This window comes from Mirounga leonina, unplaced genomic scaffold (assembly GCF_011800145.1).
Source record: "Mirounga leonina isolate KUSES-001 unplaced genomic scaffold, KU_Mleo_1.0 Mir_125, whole genome shotgun sequence".
Lineage (NCBI taxonomy): Eukaryota > Metazoa > Chordata > Mammalia > Carnivora > Phocidae > Mirounga > Mirounga leonina.
In genome coordinates, this window is record NW_023270305.1 from 69,841,876 (window position 1) to 69,867,477 (window position 25,602).

The 25,602-nt window shown below is 47.3% G+C and overlaps 1 protein-coding gene across 1 annotated transcript in view; it reads left to right on the plus strand.

Moving 5' to 3' along the window:
• The window catches only part of INPP4A (inositol polyphosphate-4-phosphatase type I A), a 70,410-nt gene that overhangs the window by 6,365 nt on the left and 38,443 nt on the right, over nucleotides 1-25,602 (plus strand). The window contains exons 2-13 of the mRNA XM_035001732.1: nucleotides 3,972-4,042; nucleotides 4,956-5,164; nucleotides 5,774-5,818; nucleotides 13,612-13,730; nucleotides 15,957-16,073; nucleotides 16,359-16,438; nucleotides 17,998-18,109; nucleotides 19,152-19,242; nucleotides 19,775-19,922; nucleotides 22,450-22,580; nucleotides 24,408-24,512; nucleotides 25,044-25,152. Coding sequence (XP_034857623.1) covers nucleotides 5,059-5,164; nucleotides 5,774-5,818; nucleotides 13,612-13,730; nucleotides 15,957-16,073; nucleotides 16,359-16,438; nucleotides 17,998-18,109; nucleotides 19,152-19,242; nucleotides 19,775-19,922; nucleotides 22,450-22,580; nucleotides 24,408-24,512; nucleotides 25,044-25,152 — 1,163 coding nt within the window. The 5' untranslated portion in view covers nucleotides 3,972-4,042; nucleotides 4,956-5,058. The remainder of the gene's footprint in view (nucleotides 1-3,971; nucleotides 4,043-4,955; nucleotides 5,165-5,773; nucleotides 5,819-13,611; nucleotides 13,731-15,956; nucleotides 16,074-16,358; nucleotides 16,439-17,997; nucleotides 18,110-19,151; nucleotides 19,243-19,774; nucleotides 19,923-22,449; nucleotides 22,581-24,407; nucleotides 24,513-25,043; nucleotides 25,153-25,602) is intronic.

The following is a 25,602-nucleotide window of genomic DNA, read 5'->3' on the forward strand; positions in this document are numbered from 1 at the left end:
GGGCCATGACCAGGTTTGCTATGGAGTTGATGATCTGTGTCCTCTTGTCAGAAAGGGTCACACATCTCTCACAGAGTGAGAAGAGGCAGTTAGTTTCATGGGTTCTTGCTTCTTTCTTTGTTCTTGCCCCCAAGAAAAAAATTCCAGTCCCCTGAACAACTCCCACACACTATCTGTCCTCTTAGATGGAAGTGCAGTTTTTCTTCCTAATGAGCTCTGGTCTTCAAATGGGGCCAAGAGGAAAACCAGGGACCTTGGGAATATAAGAATCCTTGGTGAATTACTTTAAATTAATGAGACTAATAAGGAAAATCGAGTTCAGCGGCGCAGATCAGATCCATGTTCTGGATCTTGATGATTTAAATTGCAGATCCTAATTAAATGCCCCAGATAACCATGAAGTGGCTTCTGAGGTCCTCTTGACCCAAAAGCTTCTCTGGTCTGTGAACTCGATCAATGTAAAATTAGTCTGTAGATGTTCCCCTTTAAGCATTTCTATCCCCAGGACCCCACCACGCCTGTAATGCCCTCCGCCCTCCTAGGGGCAGGGGCCCTGCAAGGGGAGGACATTTGGGAGCCTCCCTTGGACTGGCAGGTAGTCGGGGTACAGTTGCCTTCTGTCGGGTGGCACGTCTGCACTGGCCCAGGTGCAGGGGAGTTACCACAGCCTCGCTACAGGCTGAGCCGGGCAGCCAGGCAGGGCAGTGGAATATGCTGGAGACACACTGGGAAGAAGCTCAGAAAGAATGGCTCCTTCCTCAAGCTGATTCACACGCAGGGTGCCGCCTCTGCCTCTGGCCAGCATGGGGTGGCCAGTCCCGCAAGAGGATGATCTGAAGCTAAGAAAGGGACCAGTTCCCCATGGTCACACCCCCAAATACTGCTTCTTCCCCATGTGGTCTCCTGCTGGCTCTTTCCCTCGTGTCCTATCTTTTTTTTCTTTTTAAAATTTGTTTACTTAGGGCGCCTGTGTGGCTCAGTTGGTTAAGCGACTGCCTTCGGCTCAGGTCATGATCCTGGAGTCCCGGGATCAAGTCCCGCATCGGGCTCCCTGCTCGGCGGGGAGTCTGTTTCTCCCTCTCCCACTCCCCATTTGTGTTCCCTCCCTTGCTGTGTCTTTCTCTGTCAAATAAATAAATAAAATCTTTAAAAAAAATTTTTTTGTTTATTTATTTGAAAGAGAGAGAAAGGGGGAGGGGCAGGGGGGGAGAGAGAGAGAGAGAATCTCAAGCAGACTCCCTGCTGAGCACAGAGCCCAACATAGGGCTTGATCTCACAATCCTGAGATCATGACCTGAACCAAAATCAAGAGTCAGGCGCTTAACCAACTGAGCCACCCAGGCACCCCAATCTGTGTCCTATCTTATTTATTTATTTATTTTGAGATTTATTTAGTTTTCAGCGGAGAGTGAGAGACAGCGAGAGAGGGAACACAAGCAGGGGGAGTGGGAGAGGGAGAAGCAGGCTTCCCACTGAGCAGGGAGCCCCATGTGGGACTCGATCCCAGGACCCTGGGATCACGACCTGAGCTGAAGGCAGACGCTTGATGACTGAGCCACCCAGGCGCCCTGTGTCCTATCTTTTTAAATAACTGTGACCAGAACACAGGTAGAATATTTCATTAGGAACATGGCGCAGAGCTGACATAAACATTTCTTCATGCTGTTGTCTTTATTATAGTCATTAAAATAATTAAGCTTTTTATTGAAGTATAAAAAATCATGTCCAGCTCAAAAAATTTTTACACAGTAAATTCAGTCTTGAAATCAGCACCCAAAACAGGAGACAGAGCATTACCAGAGCCCACAGGCCTCCTCCGGCCCCACGTGCTCTACCCAGTCAGTACTCACCCCTCAAAGATACCGCTGTCCTGACTTCTAACACCTCGAACTCGTTTGGCCTGTGCTTGAACTTTGTAGAAATAGAATTGCCTAGATATGCGCTCATGTGACTGGCTTTCCCCCTTGACATCGTTTCTAAAAGCCATCTATGTTGTTTCGTTTACAGCTGATGGACGTCTGGATTGTTGCCGGTGTTTGACTGTTATGAACGTTATGCTCTAAATGTTCTTTATACCTTTGTGAACATACATATACATTTCTGTTAGCAATTCCACTCTGAGCTGCGTACTGGCTCACGGTGGAGGTGTGTGTTCAGCTTGGGTAGATACTGCCAGTCTTTCAGCGTGGCTGCGCCATTTTACCCTCCATGAGCAGTGTCTCGGGGTTCCGTTTCTTCCACATCCTCACCAAGACTTGGTATTGTCTTTTTTCCTCCATTTTAATTATTCTAATGAGTGTACAGAGGTATCCCGTGGTTATAATTAGTGGTTTCCTGATCCCTAAGGAGGTCAAAGAAATTGTCATGTGTTGATTAACTTTATCCTGATCATTTTTTTTAATTAAAGATTTTTATTTATTTATTTGACAGAGAGACACAGCGAGAGAGGGAACAGAAGCAGGGGGGTGGGAGAGGGAGAAGCAGGCCTCCCACAGAGCAGGGAGCCCGATACCGGGCTCGATCCCAGGACCCTGGGATCATGACCTGAGCCAAAGGCAGACGCTTAAAGACTGAGCCACCCAGGTGCCCCTATCATAATCATTTAAACAGGCATGTAATAGTGCATCTTATAGATGTTCCAGAATGCACTTACATGTAGCCGGGCATTTAGATCGGTTCCAGTGTTTGTCATTACAAACAATGCTACAATAAACATCTTTGGCCTGTTGGCAAGAATTTTGTTTTTGTTTATAAATTTTGATAAATGATGTGATAAATAATTTGATAAATAAATTTCTGAAATGCATGTTCTACTTTAAAATATTATCAGCAATATAGAGGAATCCTATAGAGTTTCCCCTAGGTCTGCCAACAAAGCATATTCTCATGAGAAGAACAAACAAACCTCTCTTGGAAGACTATTTTAGGTGAATATAGGAGTATTTAGCATTCCTTTAATTATTAGGAATGAGTTTGGTCACTTTTCCAAAACGTTTACGACCTATATTCCTCTTTTATGAATTCATACCTTTGCTACTTGCATTTTTAGTGAGTTTTTTTTGTCCATTTGTACAAGCATTACTATAAATTTCGGATATTAGTACTGCAAGTAGTTTCCCTGTCTTTACCATTTTCATTGCATATTTTGACTCTGTGTGCCTTTTGATGTCCGCAAACTGGTGAGTCTTCCCCTTGGAGACTTTTACTGTGACTCCCCAGCCGGGCCACTGCCCTCTCTGCTGAGGTGCCCAGGCTACAGATCCCTAGGTGCTCCAGTGGGAGGGATAGGAGCTCAGCCTGCAAGAGAAACTGAGTTTGCCTGAGGGCCAAGCACACTGCTCTGCCTGTTGTCTATACCCCAGACTCCAGCAATTTCAGGTAGCTCACATGCTGGGTCCTGAGGTCCACTCTGACTGTCCCCCAGGACTGAGTTGGAGCCTGGGTATTCTGCTCCACAGGAAGGCACCCAAGGGCCAGGCAGCCACAGCAGGGCAGATCCCTGTTCTGTTTTTGCACATTTAGTTCTCACTGCAGCCCTGTGAGATGGGTACCACTAGCCTCATCTCAGACACTGGAAAGCAGAGTCTCAGAGGGGCCCCACAGCTTCTTCCAGAGCCTGACATTTGTGAGCAAGGACGCCTGGGACTCAGATTCTTCTCTCCTCATTTTTCCTCAGCCACATCCCAGCCGCACTGTGGGTGCTTTAGAGCTGGTCCATGTTCCCCGGATCACTCCTGGGGGGGGGGTGAATGGGAATGTGCACTTCCTGTTTCTCATTCTTTTGGGCTTCAGCAAAACCTTTACTTTTGAGCCAAAAGGTTAGATTGTTTTGTGGAACTCAAAGGAACTTATAGTAGCTCTTGGCTTCCCCATATGTCTACACATTAAAAGTATAACATGAATATTATAATATGCATTCTCAAGAACTGGTGTTTGACTAGCTTGTTAAGTTTATAATTTTCTATTTTTAGATGATGGATTTGGACGTGCTTCTATGAAGAAATGCCACGTGTCTCAACTGGTCCAAGAACAAACATGTCCAGTAAGTTGTTGGGTGAATATTAACTCAAGAGTGGGAACAGATGCCCTTTGGGGGCACAGGTGTTGACACACTTTGAGAAGACAAGAGTGCCTGGATACATGGAGGCCTTTGTAAGGAGTGTTTTAAACCAGCCTTATTGTACAGTCTAATTATCTTCACTTCTAAAGGTTGGTTCCTCTAGAGACAGCAGGAATTGTCACATAGAGGGCTAGAAAAACATGAAACTCACTTCTTGCTGCTTAACCCACTTCTTAGAGTACAATGTGTGTTATGTGCCTTGCAGGGCATCTGATTCAGTGCGTGGTGGCACTTTGCCAGAGACTTCTTTATCCATCGCACACAGCACTATCCACTTTAGTCAGGCATAGATTACACGCACATGTATTGTAGGAAGGCAAGCCCAAGCCCAAGCCCAAGACACAGGTGAGGTTTCTGTAGCTCTGGGAAGAAAGAGAGCAGGTTGGAGACATGTGCCTTTGTCTCTCCAATGTTCCACCATGCTGTCATAGCCATTGGGGGTAGACCTCTTCATGCATCTCATATCCTTCTGACAGAGGTGAATTGATTTAATTTTACAGATTCTATGAGCTTGTGAACAGAAGAGCATAATAAAACAAAGGAGAAAATTTCAAGAGCCATCTTTTATCATTATATCTAAACCATCATTTAATGTGGCATGTCTTCGTTGAAGAGAACATGATTTCCTTACATGATTCCATGGGCATATGTGTTGGTGGCACTTGTGAGTGTTGGAGAGTGTAGAGGAAGAGGTCACTAGAAGGGGCTTAGATCATCAGACTCTCCACCCCTGGCTCTTCACTTGCCCGTGTTAGGCACATACTCTCTCCACGAGAGCACGGTCTCTCAGTCAGTGTCCCTGTGTTTCTTACCAGTGTTTGTGCCTCTTTCTCAGGACTACTGCCACCTTAGGGGACTAAGGCTTGGTGACAGCACTTCCCGGGGAATCAGGCGTGGTCTGACCCAGGAACAGGAAGCACATCATCACCAATGACATCATGACAGCAAGAGAGCACAGCCCTCGCCATGGCGCCAGGGCCCGTGCGATGCAGCGGGCTTCCACCATTGATGTGGCAGCCGACATGCTGGGCCTCTCTCTGGCCGGTGAGCCTCACGGGGCCTGCTCCAGGTTCCTGGGGCAAGGTCACCAGACACAGGTCCCGCACTATAGCAGTGCTGAGAGGGCCTTGCCTGCCTCCTGGAGTCCCCTGCAGACAACCAGAATGAGCCCCCAGTGACTGCCCCGGGCTGGAGGGCACCCTGCTATGGCATTCTTCTGGATGAATCAGGGATTGGGGGAGGGAGGGACTGTCAGCCCTCTTCCTGGGAACTGCTTCCATTGCAGTCTGACTGCTGGCAGTTTTCCAGCTAGGGTGGGCACCCCCAGGGCTCATTTGCCAGTAGGTGATATGGGAATGTCCACCGTGCCCGTCTGGCAAGTGCCTGTTATGCAAGTGTCCAGGCCATGATCAAAGCCCTCCTTGTTGGGGGGTGTGCAGAGCTGAGGAAGGGGGGTGGTTTGGTCTTGGAGTCTGAGACTTCTTAGGACTCTCAGAGGCAAAATGTTTAGAAAATGAAGAAATTATCCCATGTAATAGTTACTGGTGGGGGGGGGAGTCGAATGTTGGGTCTTTTGAATAAAATCTAAATGCAAGGAAAAGTTTATTAAGGGTGATTCTGCCCCCTCCCCCTCATCATTTCTTTTTTATTCAGGAAATATACAAGATCCAGATGAGCCCATTTTAGAATTCAGCTTAGGTAGGTATCTTTTTGAATTTTTTGTTTGTTTTAAAATGTATGTTGCTTAAAAACAAAAACTGGACCCTGACATGAATTTGTATCCGAGAACTTGTTGCTGCCGAAGTGTTTCTGAGATGAAGCCATGAGGCAGGTGTGCATGTCCCGTGTGTGGGAGGGAACCTGGGGCCCATAGGCCTTGGGTCTCCTCAGCATACGTTCCCTCCAGGCTGGCCGTGGTGGGGGGGTGGGAGGTAAGCACCCAAGAGCTGCAAGGACGGCTTCCCTACTCCTAGGGGAGGGCTGGAGGGGTGGGAAAACTGGCTCAGGGCCAGTGTTGTCAGCCCCAGCCATAAGGCCTGTGCGGTTGAGTTTTGCTGTCTAGCCCTTGTTCCCTGCTCTGGGAATGATGGAGGCAATGACAGCTAGCGCTTTCCCTCTCGGGCAGTGTCAGAATGTCCTAAATACCGGCTTGAATCCCTAAAGTTGTCCTAAGAAACTGTAGTAGAATGTGCTGGCTCTGGGATCAGGGAAGCACAGCATTACTGTGGCTTACCCAGAAGGTCGGAGTGCCTGGTGGGGTCAGCCGCAGACGGTTTTCCTCTGGAGCCTGACACTATCCTGTGTTCCCCTCCCCTTCCCTCATCCCCTGGGTGGTGATCAGCACTGGCCCGTGGCCTGGCCGTGGTGTCCAGGAGGTGGTATGACATAAAAGGAGCACCTCCTCAAGAGTCAGATAACTGGGATTCTAGTCCAGACCATGCCACAAACTAACTGCATGGCCTTGAACCTGCTGCTTGACCTTGCCGGACCAGTTTCCTCATGTGCTATAAGGGGTGTTACCATTTGAGAGACAACGAAGATTATGGTGCTTAAAACAAAGCAAAATCAGACAAACAACTTTGACTAATGACAAAAATCCTTAAAAATGTAAGGGCATTATTATCAAATTAATACTAAACTTTGAAAACATCCCCATTTCAGACTGAATGTCCCTAAACAAATTCAGAGGGTTTCCCAACCCTGGCTAGCTGGCTAGTTCTGTAGTGGGAGGGAGTCCTACATTGTGAACTGGGAACAGGGGGTTGGGGGAAGCAGCCTGTAACCCTACTGGGATTCCCACAGCTGCCCACTCCCAACCTAGAGCTTTCTTGCTCTTCACAAATTGTAGTACTAACTCAAGGACTTCCAGTTTCACAAGAGAAGAGTGAACTTATTTCCACCCCCTTGTCTTAAATCATCTCAAATGCCAGGAAGAATAAGAAACAGAAACACACACTCTGTGCAGTGAGACATTTCTGGAACCCCCAAAATGTAACCCATGAGGAGGAGGGAGCAGATGGAGAGGAGTGTGGTCACAACCTGCTTGTCTGTGAGGGTAGGTGGATTTGTCCCAAAGATACTGGGGAGTTCAGAGACTAAAGCAGGGGCTTATTGGAAAGTTTGTGTAAGGAAGAGTTTGGGGTTCAGATTCCCACCATATTCTCTCAGTCCTGCAGGGACTGGTGGTTATTCTCGTAAGAAACTTGGGAGGCAGAGAGGCTTTGGGCTGAGGTCCATCAGCACAGAGGAGAGCATGGTAAAGGGCCAGAAGTCTACTGAATAACAAACTCCCTACTTGGCCCTCCCCAGCCTTCTTCCTCTTATCCTAATTTGGCCAGGCTTATTCTTCCAGGCAGGAGGCTCTCACTCTGGAGAAAGTCAACCACTCACTGCCACTCCCCGCAAAGAGGCAGATGCCGGCTTTCTGGACCCCAGCGGAAAGTAGGCCAGCCAGCTACCCAGGCACTATAGTGGAGACCATCCAGCCCACCCTCACACTCAGCCTTCTGATACCTCATTCTTAAAAATGAATGGGCATTCTTCTGTGCATATAAAGATTGGTACATGCATGCTGACTGTAGCTTGATTCATAATAGCCAACACTGGAAACAACCCACATATCCATCAGCAGAATTCACTATGGTACATGCATACAATGGAGTACCACCCAGCAAGGAAAAGGAATGAGGTACTGATACATATGTGGATGAATCTCAGAAGCATTGTGCAGAGTGGAAGAAGCCATATTCAGATGTGTATTTATGATTCTGTTTATGTGGAACTCAGGAAGACTAATCCACAATGACAGAAGACCCATCAGCTGGTTGTCCAGGAGTGCTGATGAGGACTGACTGGAAAGAGCACAGGGGACCCTTTGGGCGATGGAAATGTTCTTTATATCTTGACTGTGGTGGTTATATGGATGTAAACGCTTGTCAAAACTCATTGAGCTCTACACTTAAAATGGGCACATTTTATATATAAATACCTCAAATTTGATTTAAAACAAAATGTAAGAATGGTTAAAGATTAAAGGCCTTTGTGAAAGGCCCACACATGAAAGAAGAAGCAGGAAAAAACAGAACTTGGAAGAAACGCAGACATTGAAGTAGAAGAAAACGTCAAAAAATTATAATTTATATCCTCAAGAGAAGATGGCATACTTGTAACATAAGAACAGGATGCTGTTAAAAAAAAAAATTGAAGAACAAGGGCAATCTTAGACATTTAAGATATGACTTTAAAAAAATACATTAAAAAGTCAAAAAACGTTGGAAGATATTTAAAGAATTATTCCCCAAAGTAAAAATTTTAAAGCAAAATAGAAAATGGAAGAGAAATTGAAATGGAAAATTAGCAAATTCAGAGGCCCAACATTTATAGGAGGAAACAGAAAAGGGTGGAAGGGAGAGAATTACCAAGAAATAAGATAAGAAATCTGTCAGAGCTGAAAAGTGTGTTTCCAAAAATGCCTACCAGGGCCCAGCATAATGATTGAAAAGCCCCAGAACAAGGCATGTCCTGAAGAAATTTCAGAGCACTGGGAATAAAATGAAGATCCTAAAACTTCGAGAAAGGGGGAAAGAAACAAAAGAGGTCCTATCCAAGGATCAGGGTCAAACTAGTGCGGAGGGGATTCTCAGCGACCCTGGGAACTTGAGGACGGGGAGGAGCCCTTTAATGTACCTGGGAAGATATTTATAATCTGGGATTCTCTACTCAGCCAGACACTCAGTCAGATGTGAGGGGAGAAAGAAACTTATTTCAGCTTTGCAGACTCTCAAACTTACTTCTCCCACATCCTTTCTCTGGAAGCGAGTGGAGGATATGTTCCACCGAAAAGAGGGAGCAAATTGAGAAAAAGGAAGACGTGGGACCCAGGAAACAGGGCCTAACACAGGAGAGAAGTGAAGAAAACCCCCCTTGGCTCGTAATAATATTCACTGAGCTTTACTAATGCAGAACATGGATTTAACAACAACAACAACAACAAAATTCCCACTAAACTGATTGAGTGTAGAGACAGGATTAGAGTTGATGTCACATCGGTAAAAATCTTCACCCCTGTGACAGAAATCAGGATAGTTCTGATTCTGGCAAATCAAGGACAGTATGATAGCCATTTGAATGAGGCACATGGGAAGAAACAGCTTGAAGTTTTATTTTAAGTGATTTTTACCACAATGAAAAAAAAAAAAAAGGAGGAACAGGAGCCCAGGATTGAATAGTCGCCCAGGATTGAATAGTCAAATATTTTATCTTAAGTTTAAAATTAAAAAGTGCTCATTTTAAAACCTGTAATAGAGAAAATGTCAGAGGAAAGGAATACCCTATCAGAGAGAGATAATCACAGTTGGCATTTTGGTGTAGATCCTTCCAGAAATATTTTTTTACACCCACCCAGTGCTCTACAGAATTTTTAATGATTTTTTGCCTGTGGAAGTGATGGGATTATCTACAAAAATGTCATGCTAGTATTCTTTTTTTAAAAGACTTTATTTATTTGAGAGAGCGAGAACGAGAGAGAACACAAGTAGGGTGAAGAGCAGAGGGAGAAGCAGACTCCACGTTGAGCAGGGAGCCCGATGCGGGGCTCGATCCCAGGACCCTGGGGTCATGACCTGAGCCGAAGGCAGACGCTTAACCGTCTGAGCCACCCAGGCACCCCATGTCATGCTAGTATTCTTAACATGTTTTTTTTTCATGTGACAGAATGTCATGGGCATCTTTTCGTTGTAATAAACACGGGATCTGCCCCATCACTTTGGATGCCTATGTAGACTCTACTGTGTGGCTGCACCATATTTATTGTAACCCATTTCCTGTTGTCAGACATTTTAGGTTCTTTCCAATTTGCCATTAATAACACCACCACGGTGAACATACTTGTACATAGATCATTAACACGTTTTGCTGATTATTTCCTTGGGATAAACACTTGGATACAGAATTGCCGAGTCAATGGATATGTACTTAAAATACATTTTACTGCTTTGCCTCGTCGACAGCACTTACCCAGCTGGGATTACAGATGATTTGGTTGGAGAGACAAGGCCTACGTGCCAGAGACTCATGGCTTCTCTGGAAGTTTGCCAAAGCAATGTAAGCGACAGACAGGACATGTGACTGTGGGCTGCTGAGGGGAAGCGTCTTGGAAGCCGTGGCCCTTGGGCTAGGAATAAACACTGAGTGAGACTTAGCCTGAGCTGGCTGGGGGTTGGGGCTGGAGAGCGGTTACCTATAGGAGGGTGTGTTCTGAAGGTGGCACTTAGCCCATTAGCCCTTAACCTGACACCCATCTTCCCGGCTTTGGCCACCTGTTATACCTCATTCTGTCTGCTGTCACTTGTGCTTGAGAGACCCAAATGTTCCAGCTTCACGTGGGTGTTAAGAACCCACACGTGATGAAGGGGCGAGCTGAGAAAAACCAGGCCCTCAGTCACTTAAACACATAGCTTAAAGGAGGGGGAGCAAGTGAAATGGTCAAATCCCTGACTCCTGCTGAGGCAGACCTAGCAGAAGAAATAGAAGAGAACCTTAAAAATAAACAAAGCGTTAAAGCTTCTAGAAGAAAACAGAGGGTCACTCCCAACCTCAGGGTAGGCAAAGATTTCTTGGACAGAGTGCAAAAAGTCCTAACTCTGTGCTTTGGTTTGCTATCCCTGCCGTAACAGATTACCACAGATTGAACACCTTGAAACAACACAAACTTATTATCTTATAGTTTGCTTATGTCAAAAATCCAGTGGGTTCAGTGATGTCTCTGCTTGGAGTCTTACAACACCAAAATCAAAGTGTCAGCAGGGCTACAGTCTTTTCCGGGGGCGCCAGGGGAGAATTTGTTTCTTTGCTCTTCATATTGTTGGCAGAATTCAGGGTTTTTTGGTGTGTGTATGTGTGGTTTTAGGACTGAGGTCCCCATTTCTTTGCTAGCAGCCAGGTGAAGCTGGTTCTCATTTATTAAAGCTGCTCACATTCCTTGGTTTGTGACCCTCTTCCTCCGTCTTCAAAGCCAACAATGGCAGGTGGAATGCCTTTCATGGTTTGAATCTCTCCTGCCTTTTTTCCCCATAGTCACATCTTTCTGACTCACCCTTCCACCTTCCTCTGCTACTTTTAAGAGCTTGTGTGGTTAAGCCCACACCAATAATGCAGAATAATCTCCCCTTATCAAGGTTCATGACCTTACTCACAGCCATAGTGCCTGTAATGTAATATATTCACAGGTTCCAGGGATTAGGATGTGGACACTTTTTTGGAGGGAGGGACAGTTTTCCTGTCTATCACTTCCTAAGACTAAAAGTCTAAAACAAACAAAGCTGAAGATCTGTAAGAAAATAAATTGATAAACCACAGACTGGGAAAAAATATTCACAACACATATACCTGAGAAAGAACAGGTCCAGAATAAAATACTCATAAATCAACAATAAAAAAGTCAACAATTCAGTTTAAAAATGAGCAAAAAAACTCAAGCAGACTCTTGACAAAAGAAGTTATAAAAAGGAACAACAAGCACGTAGTGAAAAAATGCTTTGCATCATTAATCATCATGGAAGTGCAAATTCAAACACATCCATCAGAAAACTATAAAACAAAGACTAACCCTACCAAATGTTGGCGGGGATGCAGAACAACAGGAACTCAGATCCATTGCTGATGGGATTATAAAGTGGTGCAACTACCTTAGAAAACTGTTAGCATCTTGCAAAGTTAAACATATCCTCCGCTATAACCTAGAAATGTCACTCTTAGGTACTTACGCAAAAGAAATGAAAATCCACGTCCACAAAAAGCCATAAACAGGAATGTTTTTAGCACCTTTATTTACAATCGTTCACCACCAGAAACAACCCAACGTCCATTAACAGAATGGATAAATAAATTTTGATACATTCATACAATGGAATCTAACTCATCAATTAAAAAAAGAGTGATTATCAGTACATACAACAACGTAGATTCAGGAACAGCCAAAAGTGATGGAAATCAGAAATTTGTTGCAGAGGCTGGGGAATTGACTGGGAAGTATGAGGGGGATATTTCTAGTCTCATGTTTTAAAGGAGTTCTCCATCTTATTTTGGTGATGGTTGCAGAGGTGCATATGATTGTCAAAACTAATTGAATTAAAAACCTAAGCTCGTTGTATTTTATTATATCCAATAAATAGTGAAAATTCATAAAGGCACATGAGAAGATAATACAAATGGAGAGAGAACTAAAATTATTTTTCAGAAGCAAAAATCAGTTTCTGTATTTTAAATCACCAGTGAGCATTTAAAAAATTGGGAATGATGAGGGCAGGCATGGCAGAGTAAGGACCTCCAAAGATCCTCTCCTCTGTAAAGGCACTGAGAACACTGGCAGAAATGGTCGTAGTCAGTTGTTTGAGATTTCTGGAAACTGACCAGAGACTTGCAGCAGTCTGGGGAGCATTATTGCTCCTCCAAAAAAGGCAGTTGTTTCTACCAGTGTTGAACTTCGATTTACTATGTATTTCATCAGTTCTGAGATGTGTGGGTTTTTTTCTGTTTTACTATCTATTTAATCAAAAAGTGTCTTACAATCAATAGCATATCATAGTCTAATGGCAGTGGGTCCTTTGGCTTTCATGGTGCATTTCACAACAGATAATGTGTTCGATTCAGTGAAATGGGATCGTTTTTCTTGTGGGTCACTCCTGTGTTAGAATGATCTGAGTCTTATCTATTTCAGAATGCTTATTAGTACAATAAACTTTGCAACCAAAACAGTTCTACAAGGTACTGTTACTTCCAAAAAGTAACATTTTTAGTAATCTTGCATTTGGTAAGAGTCTTATAAGGAGAATAAATGAGCAATGACGTCTTTAAAAAAAACAAAAGCCTTTGTTAATGCTGCCACAGATTTTTAAATTTGCTTCCAACACACATCCACACAGAGACCTGCAGGGCACCACGGCTCAGGGCTAGTCACCACAGCCATAGGATGCAGGCATGTATAGCTGTGTCTTGATTCTGTGGCTGGATAGCTCAACGGGTTAGAAGCTCAGTTAGTTATTAAGGTCCAACATTATGGATCAGACCCCATGTGAGGTTGTTGGCTTTGTGTTCTAGTCCGTGGACACAGAGCAGGTCAGTCTTCCACTTGCACTTAGGGCCTTGCTGTCCTGGTGTCGGGGGATGGGGAGAGGGGGGAGGGACGGGGGGGATTGTGGGGGATGGGGGGAGGGGACCCACAGGAAAAATGATCCTCTGAATTGAACACACTATCTGTTGTGAAATGCACTATGAAAGCAAAAGGACCAGCTGCCACTAGACTATTGAGAAGAGCTTGTTTCCAATGTAAAAGATCACCTCCACATGATGACTGACAGTGTAATTGTCCCATCCCCTTAGTGGCACTGACTTTTTTTTTTTTTTTTTTTGCTTTCTCTGGGGGTGCTTGGAACCGAGAACTAACCAGAGGCTGATTTTAAAGGACTTGTTTCTTTCCCATCTTGATTCCATAGCTTGCAGTGAGTTGCATACTCCATCACTAGATCGAAAACCAAATAGTTTTGTAGCAGTGAGCGTCACCACCCCTCCTCAGGCATTCTGGACAAAACACGCGCAGACGGAGATCATCGAGGTGGGTGCTGCTGGCTCCGACCCTGAGCTGTGCGAGGGGCTCGCGCCGTGTTTGTAGCCTCCATGGGAGGGCTGCGGGTGACCTGAGCGCTGGTAGCTGCACTCCACGGGTCCTCGGTACATTGATGTTTCTCTCCACATTCATCTGCGTGGTGTTTGTATTTGCCATATCCTTTACAGTTACTGATGAGCTATTGGCTGGTTGTCTTTGAACAGTGATCCTACAAGGTTGTTGCCTCTTAAGAGGTAAAGGGCCCATTCTTCCTTGTCATTGTCATTTGGTGGCTGCTTTCGGAGAGTTGTGTTCGTTAATCACAGTTTCAAGAGTGTTAACTACTAACCAGCCTTCTTACTGGACATACCCCTATTTTTATTGGCTTTCTTATTACATCCTTTTGCATTGTGTGTTTTATATTTACGTTTTACGTTAAATTAAGTGCTGTGCATTCACCTTGGGAGTTTTACAAACTCCTTTTAGATAATTGAGCACTGTATGTAAGTTATGACACTGAGTATAGGATCTGTGCGAGATTGTGCAGGATTTTGGCTGTGATGTGAGCGTCTCTGTGAATTAACCCCTCCCTAGCAGTCTCAAACAAACTTAAACTGCATTTCCTCCTCTTCCCCCTTTTACATTTTGGAATGTAGGCCACCCTTTTTCATTCTCTTGGGAACTTACTTCCAAGTTCAGATCAACAGTTTTGTTTTCTAAGCATCTGCTGAGCACTGCCTGCACCGTGGAGCACAGTGCTGGGCGCCGTGGATGATACGAACACCTCGGAGGCCCGGTCCCATCCTGTGGGTGGGGAGGCAGCGAGCGTGGTCTGTCTCCACACAGCTGTGTCGGGAGGGGTGGAGTAGAGAGAGGAAGGCAGCACATGGCAGGTGGGGGCCCTTCTAGCTCTGAGGATTGGAGAGGCTACCTCGGGTGGTGCTTAGTGAAGTTCTGACTTAAGAGATCTGGTTGGGGCCCAGGACTCTGCAGTTGTCACAAGCTCCCAGGTGATGCCCATGCAGCCAGTCTGGGGACCATGTGTTGAAGAGCACGCCAGAGTTCTGTGGTAGTCACGCGAAGGCATGCAACAGGAAAGCGTCATGTGGGTTTGGAGAATAACCTTATCCTGCTATGTGTGTGCAAAAGGCCCAAGTGGAGGAGCAAGGGAGAGAAGCCTTGAGCGTCAGGCCAGGAGTTTGTAGTGGGCCAGTGCAAGCATTTTGGGGGGGAGTCGCCTGACTAGATGTGTTTCAGGGAGGTCCTAAGTTGATAGTCACTTGCGGGGAGTGTGTAGGACCTGACTGGCAGTGGATAAAAGGGTGCATGTGACAGGCCCTGGAGGTGGGTTTGTGGGAGCAGTTCATTGTCACTAGGTGGTTGAGAATGATGGAGAAAGAGGCACCAAAGCAGACATTTGTAGCCTCCTTGGGAAGAGAGCCAGAGATGGCCTTAACTAAGGGCAGATGGAGGGTGAGGTTGGGTGGGCTGCGGTCCTAGCAGGCTGCCCAGGAGGGGCCGTCCAGCAGACCTTGAGAGCCTGGATCTGGAGCTACAGAGGGAGCATAACTGGAGGCATGGAACCCACAGCACGCACAAACAGGAACTCAACCATTTGGCTGAGATAGTTAACCACTGCCTGGGAAAGAGAATATGTTATGGGGCTCTGGGGACAGGGCTAAGCTGCTAGGAAATGGCCACCTATGAGCTAGAAACTCACAGCTCGTCTTTTGAAAAGGATAGCCTTAAAAAGGTCAGTTCTTAATTATTCTAACCATGGGATTCTGGAAATAAGAAACGACTTAAGCCATTCATTTCTTCTCTCATCTGCCTTTGTACATCTTAAAGGAACAACCCAAAGTAGGAGATCCAAATACATCACTCATCTGAAGTGGTGATACCAAGAATACAACGTGGACATCCAGCTCGTTTCACTCTTAGAGGATCCCTTCCAGTGAACGAGCAGCTCTTAGAGTGAGCCCGCGGGCGCGGCTGTGTGGTTGGCCTGCCTGTGGTGGCTGCGTCTTTCGAGGCAGGTCACACTACTCTGTCCTTTCTCTAAGCAGGATTTGGGCTTGTTTTGTAGGCATCCATTTAGGCTACCATCCGTGTTTGTGTTGATCCAAGTCAGTAAGAAGGCTAGTGTCTCATTTTGAAGGTGTTGGTGTGTTTCCAAAGCAATTACTTGGAAAAAGCCAACTCTGTATTCTGATTTTATTCTCCTTTCTCTTCTAGGGAACCAACAATCCTATATTTCTAAGCAGTATTGCCTTCTTTCAAGACTCTCTTATCAATCAGATGACCCAAATCAAACTCTCCGTGTATGATGTCAAAGATCGATCTCAGGGAACAGTTAAGTAACACATTATGGTTCATGGGATTTTGTTCCCTTTTTTTAAGTTCTGTAATCATCTGAGTGAGAGGTAAACAAAGATTAACTTCACTACTTTGCTCACAAAGTCACTGATGTCCAAATGTATTCGTCTTTAGGAATTTCTTCCTGAGCATCCCTATTGGGCTCCTGAGAACGGGTCAGATGTGTTGTGGGAACCAGCCTGCTGGACTCCTCTGGGGCCTGGTATTTGGACCAGAGGCAAAGCAAGCGTACTAATGGCTTCTCTCCCCGCTCTTCCTCAGATGTATTTACTGGGTTCTGGAACATTCATTGTCAAAGATCTGCTCCAGGACAGGCATCATAGGTTGCATTTAACACTAAGGTTGGTATTTAATTTTACTCCCTTGAGAGGATCTAGAATTATGAGGTCCAGGGACAGATGGGGGGAGGTCCCATTTCCTGCACTCAGAGAGGGCCCAGCCCCCTCCCAAAGGCTGGTGTCAGTGAGGAGGTGGTTGCTTACTTGAGTGAGATTAAAACTCAGCCCATCAGAGCCCATCATAGGAAATATGAGCCCTCTTGTATGCAGACCTAAAGGAAAACCTAGATACATATCTGATAATACTCAATATTTTTGTCTATCATCTCTTCCCTCCCCAATAGAATATGATCTCCTAGGCAGTAGGGTTTTTGTCTGCTTTGCTTCATTGCTGTATCTTAAGCACCTAGAGCAGAGCCTGGTGCTCAATAAATATTTATGGAGGGAAGGAAGGAAGGGGAACCCCACTGTATCCCTGAAAGGAAGATGAAAGAGGTCAAGATATCAGCCCTTCCCAAATTCATTTCGGGGACAGTTCTCACTGAAACCCCAACACATGGTGTTCTTTTTTTCAAAATAATGTAGAAGTTGGGAAGATAGTCCAAAATAGCAAAAGAAATTTGACAAGGGTTAATCACCTGCTGGACAGTGCACCATTCTAAAGCTACGGTGAAAGCAGTCGCAGGCATTGGGCAGAGCGAGAGCCTTGCTCGGCCCTCAGTGTGCATAGGGAGCCTGCCTCAGCAGGAAGGACTGGTCTTACAGAAAATGCAAGGGGTCATGTGGGGCAAAGGGCTGCTAGAGAAAAATATTCAGGTACATCATGCGCCAGAACTAATTCTAGTTGGACCAGAGCTAAATATAAGAAATGGACATCTTCCTTTTGAAGAGGGGCTACATAGGACTCTTGAGCAGAGAACATGGGGAAGCCCTTCTCCAGGCATTAGAACAGTGAGAAAAAGCCACAAAAGAAATTGTCAGTATATATGACCACATAAAAGTTTAGAACCTGGCTAAGTCAGACACCGTAAATAAAAGGCCTGAGGTGTTAGGGTATCCCTGGGGCCTCCCTGGATGAAGTGGATGGGCCCGGGCTGCTGGCAGCCAACCTGAGGGGTCTCAGGGATGAAGCTGAGCAGGGTAGAGTGGCATTAACTGTATCATACCATCTTTGGGATGCTTTGGGAAACCCTCCACTTACTTGGGGTCCAGGCCTAGGTCTTGGGTGTAATTAAAGCTTAAAGGTGGGTGGGAAGGAACAGAAGGGGGTTCAATGCCAGAAGAAGGTGCTCTCCAGTCCTGCTTCCGGGATGCGTCCTCATCACTCTCTGGGGCAGAGGTTAGCCCAGGGGCTGATGGGCGCCTCCCAAGCAAGCACTGGCTCTTCCCCTCCAACCGTACCCCAAGCATATCTACACTTCTCTGTGGTGCTGTGTCCCCTCCCAGCTGTAGTCCTCCTCTCTGCTCTCACAGTTTCCTTGTCTGCCTCCCCTGGAGCCTATGCATGTAGTGAATGCTGGCTGACTGACCGCCCAATGACCCAGGGTGGCTGAGCTTTGCATTTAAGCAGAAAACGAAGCGCAGGTACAGTGCCTCTTATCAAAGCACTTTGCTCGTGGCAGATCTGCGGAGAGTGACCGCGTGGGTAACATCACCGTGATCGGCTGGCAGATGGAGGAGAAGTCAGACCAGCGGCCCCCTGTGACCCGGTCTCTGGACACCGTCAATGGGAGGGTGAGCATGCCGCCTTGCTCCTCTTGGAAGGAGTCCGAGGATCTGTCCAGATGGATTTGGCCTCTGTGCTCTGGGAAGGGAAAGACAGGGCCCCCTAGGCAGAACGTGCCCGTCCCCGCTAGGCGCTGCTTGAAGTAGTGAGAAGGGGGTCCCTCAGGGAGCATGACATGCAAGTTTCTGCTGGGTGGGGGCCCGGCTAGAGGAGCTGCAGTCAGGCAGGGAAGGGAGGCCAGGGGGTGGTGTGAATGAGGCCTGGATTACCTTTGCTGTTTTGTTAGAGCTTCCCTACCAGGCACACGTGTGCCCCACAGCCACCTTATGTGCGCCTCCCATCCACACACCCTTTGCAGCCTCTCACATACCTCTCCTCCTCTCCTCCCCTCCACCCCCTCTCTGGCACCCTGTCTTCCATGCACTGTTGCTCGCACAGGCCCCTCATGCTCTCAGACTACAATTCCAATGTACCAAACACTGGTGAGGGGTCATTGCTGTAAAATACGGAGCTAGCTCATTTTACCCAAAACAAGCCTGGGAGGTCAGCTGTGCAAACGTTCCTGAGCATTGTCTGTTTCCTGCCTCTCAATTCTGTACGTCACAACACCACAGAACCAGGTGAAGTGACCTAGTCACTAGAAAATCGTGTTTCGTGGCCTGAGTGCAGTGTACTGGCAGGTGGATTAATTTGTGGCTGGGGCAGTGTATTGCTGTAGAGTGAATGGTGGGTACTAATTTTAAGAGTTCTTTGATGATGGGGCGCCTGGGTGGCTCAGTCATTAAGCGTCTGCCTTCGGCTCAGGTCATGATCCCAGGGTCCTGGGATCGAGCCCCACATTGGGCTCCCTGCTCGGCGGGAAGCCTGCTTCTCCCTCTCCCACTCCCCCTGCTTGTGTTCCCTTTCTCGCTGTGCCTCTCTCTGTCAAATAAATAAATAAAATCTTTAAAAAGAGTTCTTTGATGATGCACATGGGCCCCGTTTCTGCGGAGTGTTCTGGAGTTGTCTGGGTCTCACTGTTTCTCTCTGCTTTCCTGTCCACCTCATTAGATGGTTCTCCCTGTTGATGAGAGCTTGACAGAGGCGCTGGGAATCCGATCCAAGTATGCTTCGTTGCGAAAAGACACTTTACTGAAATCGGGTAAACAGCTTCCTCCGTTGGTACTCTTGCCACTCTTGTGAGTGTCCACTCGGGCCTGTGCTCACCCTTTCTTCCCCACCCGCTCGGATTGTCACGGCCAGGCACCCCCTCGATTGTCACCTCCCTGCCACGTTTCTAAGTGCCGTGCTTTTCGCCAGCATTTGGAGTTAGTAATATTCCAAGCAAGGGGTGTGTGTGTAGGGGGGGTCCCTCCTTCATTCCACTCTTTCTCGTGTTACCTTGGGTTTGGTGACTGACACCCTCCCCGCCCCCACCCCTGCCCCTGCACTCCAGAGTCAGTTCCACGCCCCGGGAGAAAAAAATTGGATGGGGGGGGGGGGGGGGGGGGGGGGGCGGGAGCGGGAGGAGCAGCCAGGCTCAGTCACTTTGGTGGGCTTTGGTTTAAATGTTCTCATTCTCTCAAGAGGAACAGTAAGAAGCACCATTGAGGGCTTGGGGGAGGAAGGCCCACACGGCGGGTGTGTCGCCGGCTCACACACAGCCTTTGTCCCCTCCGCACCCCCCACCTCAGTGTTCGGCGGCGCCATCTGCCGCATGTACCGGTTCCCCACCACGGACGGCAACCACCTGCGGATCCTGGAGCAGATGGCAGAGAGCCTGCTCTCCTTGCACGTGCCCCGGCAGTTCGTGAAGCTCCTGCTGGAAGAAGACGCAGCCAGGTGAGGCAGGCCGGCTGCCCCTTCCTTTATGGAAAGTTCTTAGATGTGGTAGGTAGAGCACTGGCAGCCGGGAGGCTGGCTTCTGACCCAGCCGCCGCCACTTGCTTGCTTGGTGGCCTTGTCTTGCTGAAGCCTGCGATGGCTCACCTGTTTCCTGAGTTCCTGTGCGAGGCCATCACCAGACAAGGTGCAGGAAGCACCAGACAAGGTGTGCCCAGCACGCAGTGCCTGCTCTCTTCCCTCTCCACCTCCTTTCCGCTCTCAGTCAGCCTGTAGAAAGTTAGGAGTGGCTGGTCGTTCTTGAGTCCTGGCCACCCGGGTCAGCGGTTTCCTAGCGGAGGGCCACATTGATAGAGGCTACAGAGAGCTACGAGTGACCCATCTGGGCCCTCTGGTCCTCCGTATCTCTCAGCCCGGGGCATGTTCCATTGATCCCGTAGCAGGGAGAGCCCGAGAGGGGGTTCAGCGCCGCAGATCGCTGAGCGTGTTGCTCATCTTCCTCACATGTCCTTTCTCCTCGATGTCATAAGATGGTGTTAATTATGAACACAATATGAGAACATGAAAGGACACAGTGCAGTCAGGATCTCACTGTTCGAATACAGCTATTTTTAAAAATTTTTTATCTTGAAAAAACTCAATCTAAGAATGACAAGAATAATGCAATGAGCTGCTTTATCTCTGTATGTGTACTATTTTATGGTTATTTTAGTTAAAAATTTTTTCCTTTCAGCTTTTCCATATTTGTGCAGATTTTCCTAACTCCCATCTCCATTTGCACAGATCTTCAGTGTTCGTGTTATAATGTTAACTGTGGTGTAAATTCCCATTATTTGGTGTACTAGATTATAACTTTGAAGAGTTGACTCATTTCACAAGAACTTTGGTTTTGACGATTTTGTTGTTGTTGTGTTTCCCACCAGTTTCACGCATGTGGTTGGTGTTGTGTGTGGTGTGGGGAGGCTTCTCGATGAGCGAGACAGACCGTGGAAGGCAGGCCCTCTGGAGAGGTGGGGGCCACTCCCCGAGCCCCAGCTGTGTGAGCTGGGAGCAGAAATTAGAAGGGGTGGTGAGAAGGGGGGTGGTCAGGGGAAGGCCTCTGTGAGATGGTAACATTAAACTGACACCCGAAGCACGAGAAGGAGCAGAAAGACAGGCGGAGACATGGGAGAGGGTCCAGCAGCAACCCCAGCAGATGGGGCTCGTGTGCTCATGAGCAGACCCGCGGCCGCAGGGCCAGCCGGCCAGCAGTGAGCGAGGACATCGTCTCACCACAGCCTCGTCTGCGTGCATACTCTTTTACTTTGATTTTGCTATTTTCATAATAAAATGGTACAACTTTCTTTTTTAACTTCAGACAATCTAGTAGATTCCATAAAATTAGCTTTCTTTCCCCCACAGAGGAAAACATGCATAGTATAAAAAAAACCAAATAGTGTCGAAAGGCTTTTAACAATGACCTAAGTCTTGGGGCCCTCTACTCTCTGATCTGCTTCCTAGAAACAACCACTTTTAGCCATTTGAGCATACCAGTGTATTTCTAAATAAATGTATAGCGTGCTCTCTTAACCGGTTTTGGGGATTAGCTACTGATTCCCTGTGATGACGATTTTAGGTCTTTTGTACTTTCCCGTTCCCCAGCTTCCTAATATGGTTATCCCCCGCCCTTTTTTTAAGTCCATCTTGTGTTTTCATTATTCTGATTATGTAGCTATTATTTACTGCTGAGCTAAGATAGTTATGTTTCAGTTCTTATATAGCTTTTATTTTTCTGGAGGTGACAGATCCTCTTTTTTCTTTTCTTCTCCCTTTCCCTGCCTTCATGCTACTTTTAGATTTACATAGCTCATTACTCACATGGAGAAAGAAAGCATAGCCAAAGTTGCCAGCCCCCTATGGCCCTTGTCCCTTACCCCGAGGGACAGCCCTGAAACAGAGGGGGCTGGGTGAGCACAGCAGAGCATGCCCCCACCCCACCCCCACCCCCTGGCCGGCCGGCCAACTGTGGACCACTGCTTGGCAGCTTTAGGTTCTGCAGCAATGTTCTTAGGGGCCAGGTAGGAAGGCCCAGGCCTCCCCAGAACGTGGGGGCAGTGAGAAGCTGTCTCACAACCGCCCCTGGGCGAGACCGGTGAGTGAGATGGCCTCAAGCAGTCGCTTATGGGCCTCCACTCATCTCATCTCCCAGGAGGGTCCCACGTGGCCTGTGGGGGTCCAGGCAAGGAGCCACTCCCCTAGAGCCCCTCTCCTCCACTTTGTTTTCCCCGGACATTTGACAGGGTTTCTGCCGTGAGTGGTCTGCCCGTCATACAGCCAGTCCTCCTAGAGTGGTGTGTCCCATGCCCCACTGCTTGCTGTGTAGACCTGCAGTGTAGCTGTTGTCCGAGGCCTTCCGTGGCATTGACCACACTTCCATGTCCGTTTTGTTCTCCTGCTTGGTTGGGACACCTGTGCCTCTCCCAGGGAAGAGACCTCCACAGCCTCATGTATGTGTGTGTATGTGTGTGTGTGTATGTGTGTCTTGCAGAGTGTGTGAGCTGGAGGAGTTGGGGGATCTGTCCCCTTGCTGGGAGAGCCTCCGGCGCCAGATTGTCACTCAGTACCAGACCATCATCCTCACGTACCAGGAGAACCTGACTGACCTCCATCAGTACAAAGGTGGGTACTGGGTCTCCATTTTCCCAGCTAGAAAACAAGAACCTGGCTCAAATACTCTCCCTGACAGACACGCTAATGGATTTTTAAAAATAGATTCTCATGTAGGTGTGAATTCTTTTGAATATGGCTTTCTCAGATCTTAATTAAGAAGACGAGTATGTGAATTGCATTAAAAATTCCTTCTATGGTGTCATCTGCCAAAGCAACTCATGTAGGATGAAATTTAGGAGAGACAAAATCACAGGCTGTTGGTTCATGTTATTTTTTTGTCTTGGTCTAAAGTGCCCAAGGGAAATGCCCCAAAAGATGTAAATCGTTTGCTTTGAGACAAAGTGGTTTCCTAGATTTCCCAGTTTAAATATTCAACAGTCCTTGTATCAAACATCTGAATTGTCTGAGTGGAGCTCTCCATTTTTAAGGCTCAAAAAAGAAAGTGAAGCATAGACACCTCACATTTCTTCTTGAAAGATCCTGTTTGATTTTCAAAATACTCTTAAGGGTAGATTTAGAAAACTTTTCTTAACTAATTCCCTTTTTATTCCAAAATAGAATGAATTTTTTGTTTTTTCCTTATTTATACTCTCTCTTCAGATTCTTCCCTCCCTCCCCCAACTACATAATAGAATTTCAGGGTTAAAAGAAAATCATAAGTCCTAATATTAAGGTTTTGATATGAACCTGTCCATGAACTTGGCTGAGAAGAAGCCACATACAGTCAGGTCAAGACGATGGTGCCCTTGGGTTTGGTTTGAATCTGAAGGGCAGGTCTAAGTGTATTGGCAGCATATAGCTGAAGAGACTTAGGAACCTACCCATGCCGGATACCTGTTACCTGGGAAAGCGGGAAACCCACATGAGCTTGAGTTTTCCAGAGCAGATCATCTCAAGTGTCAGTGTGCATCCTGGTCCCTGAAGACCTTGCTGCAGTGCAGATCTAGGATTCTACATTTCTAACAGGTTCCCAGGATGCCACTGCTGCTGATCTCTGGGCCTCCTGTAAGTATCAGGCCCTGGAGGACAGTCTCCTAGCACAAAATGCAAAGCAGACAATGGCTGGTCTGCATTTTGTATACTGGTACGATTTACCTTTTATCACTAGAGAGAAAGTTTATTTCTTCTTCTGATTGTCAGTGAATTTGTAACCCCCTTCTTTTTCTAGGCACGTAGTTCTTAATTAGTGTTGGATTCTGGTCGTAGAAACAAGATTGTAGATATTAGTTATAAAACATCATCCAACCTCCTTAACCCCCCAAGTATAATCAAGGGAACACGTTTAGGTTTGTGTTTCAGAGGGCCAGGATCCATGCTATGTAGCATTTGTTCATCTTGATAGATCTGAGGTCATCTCTTTGTGGAATTGAGATGTGTGGCTCTGGTTGAACCAATTTCTTAGATCTTGCATGATGGCGGTCTCCAGGGTTGGAACAGGCAGTCCCTGGCATGGGCCCATTTGCTTTTTATAGCAGTGCTGACATCGTGTTGCACAAAATCAGTCTTTATGTCAGACTTCTCAACTGAGAGCTGATCATGGGAGGGCAGGGCACCAGTAACCGTAACCTTCTGAAGCTGCTCCTAGCTGGCTCTGCTCACCACCTGAGCACCCAGAACCAGTCTTCTGGCCAGTGAGCTGCCCTCCCTCTAGCGTTTCACCCAGCCTACTCTCTGGAAATGAAATGTGCTCATGGGCAACTCAGAATTTCCTTGGCCACAACCAGCACGTACCTGCCTATGCGCGGCCGCTTCCTCAGAATATGACTGTCCTACTCGCCATTCCTGAATGCAGGGTACATGTCAACGGTCCTTATTTTCTCATATTCCATTTCTTAGGTCCCTCGTTTAAAGCGAGCAGTTTGAAAGCAGATAAAAAGTTAGAATTTGTTCCCACAAACTTGCACATACAGAGGATGAGAGTTCAAGACGATGGGGGGTCAGGTAACTATTTTTCTGTTCCTCTCACTAAATCACACTTGACTTCCTTTCCCCCCGTGTGCTTGGTGCCCACACTGCCCCACACGTGTGCAGCCTTCCCTGTGTGTGCTTCCGCCTGGCAACTCAGATAAGAGACATGGCACAGGACCCTCGTAAGGTCTTGGTTTCCTAGGTTTTTCCCTCCCTTTGTTCCTTCCCCTCGTCCGTCCTCCCTCCAGCTTCCCTCTGTGTTTCTGTGGCAGCAAGTCGCCTGTCAGGTATCCTTCCCAAGGAGGGGTGCAAGCTGAGTGTTACCGGTGGTTGCCTCCGGCCCTTTGTGGCCCCATCTGGAGACGTGCAGGAACCCCCTCTCTGCTGAGATGATGGTGTTGGGCTCCAGGGGCCCTTGGAAAATCGAGGCTGTGGGGCTGAGGGAGCGGGCCGCTTGGCACTGGGCTGGCAGGGCAGGGTCCCGGAGCTGCGCGCATACCCCTGTAGCTGGCTTGTGCACAGGCCTGAGCCCAGAGTAACGGAGGAGAGCTTTCTGTCATTCAGATCAGAACTACGACATTGTCACCATCGGGGCACCAGCTGCGCACTGCCAAGGTTTTAAGTCAGGAGGTCTCCGCAAAAAGCTGCACAAATTTGAAGAGACCAAGAAGCAGTAAGTACTTGGAGGGTGTTCATGGGTCTTTGTACAGCTGTCTGGTGCTTCCTAGGTCAAAGAAAAAACAAATCAAGAGGTGACCGCAAAAACATCCAGCCATCCGATGTGCTTCTGTGCGGCGAGAGGAACTGCCTCGTGGCCCGGGTGCTTCTGTGTGTGTGACTGAGCTGGGGGGCGGGGCGTGAGGGCGCCTGATTAGTGGTCCTGACCCTGCAAAGGAACAGCAAATTGAAACCCCCTGGAAGGTGGCTACCCCGTGTGGACTCTCTGCCACCTCAGCTGTCCCTTAGAGCCCCTGGTCCGTCACGCCAGGTGTGCAGTGTGTGCTGAACGCCACAAAGTGTGAAGCCCGGAAGAGAGTGCTTCCTTTCCTGAGCCGACTGCAGTGGTAAACATTCCCTGTTTTAAGAAGGCTGGAGTGGGGTGGGGGGTGGGAGGGGAGCTGCA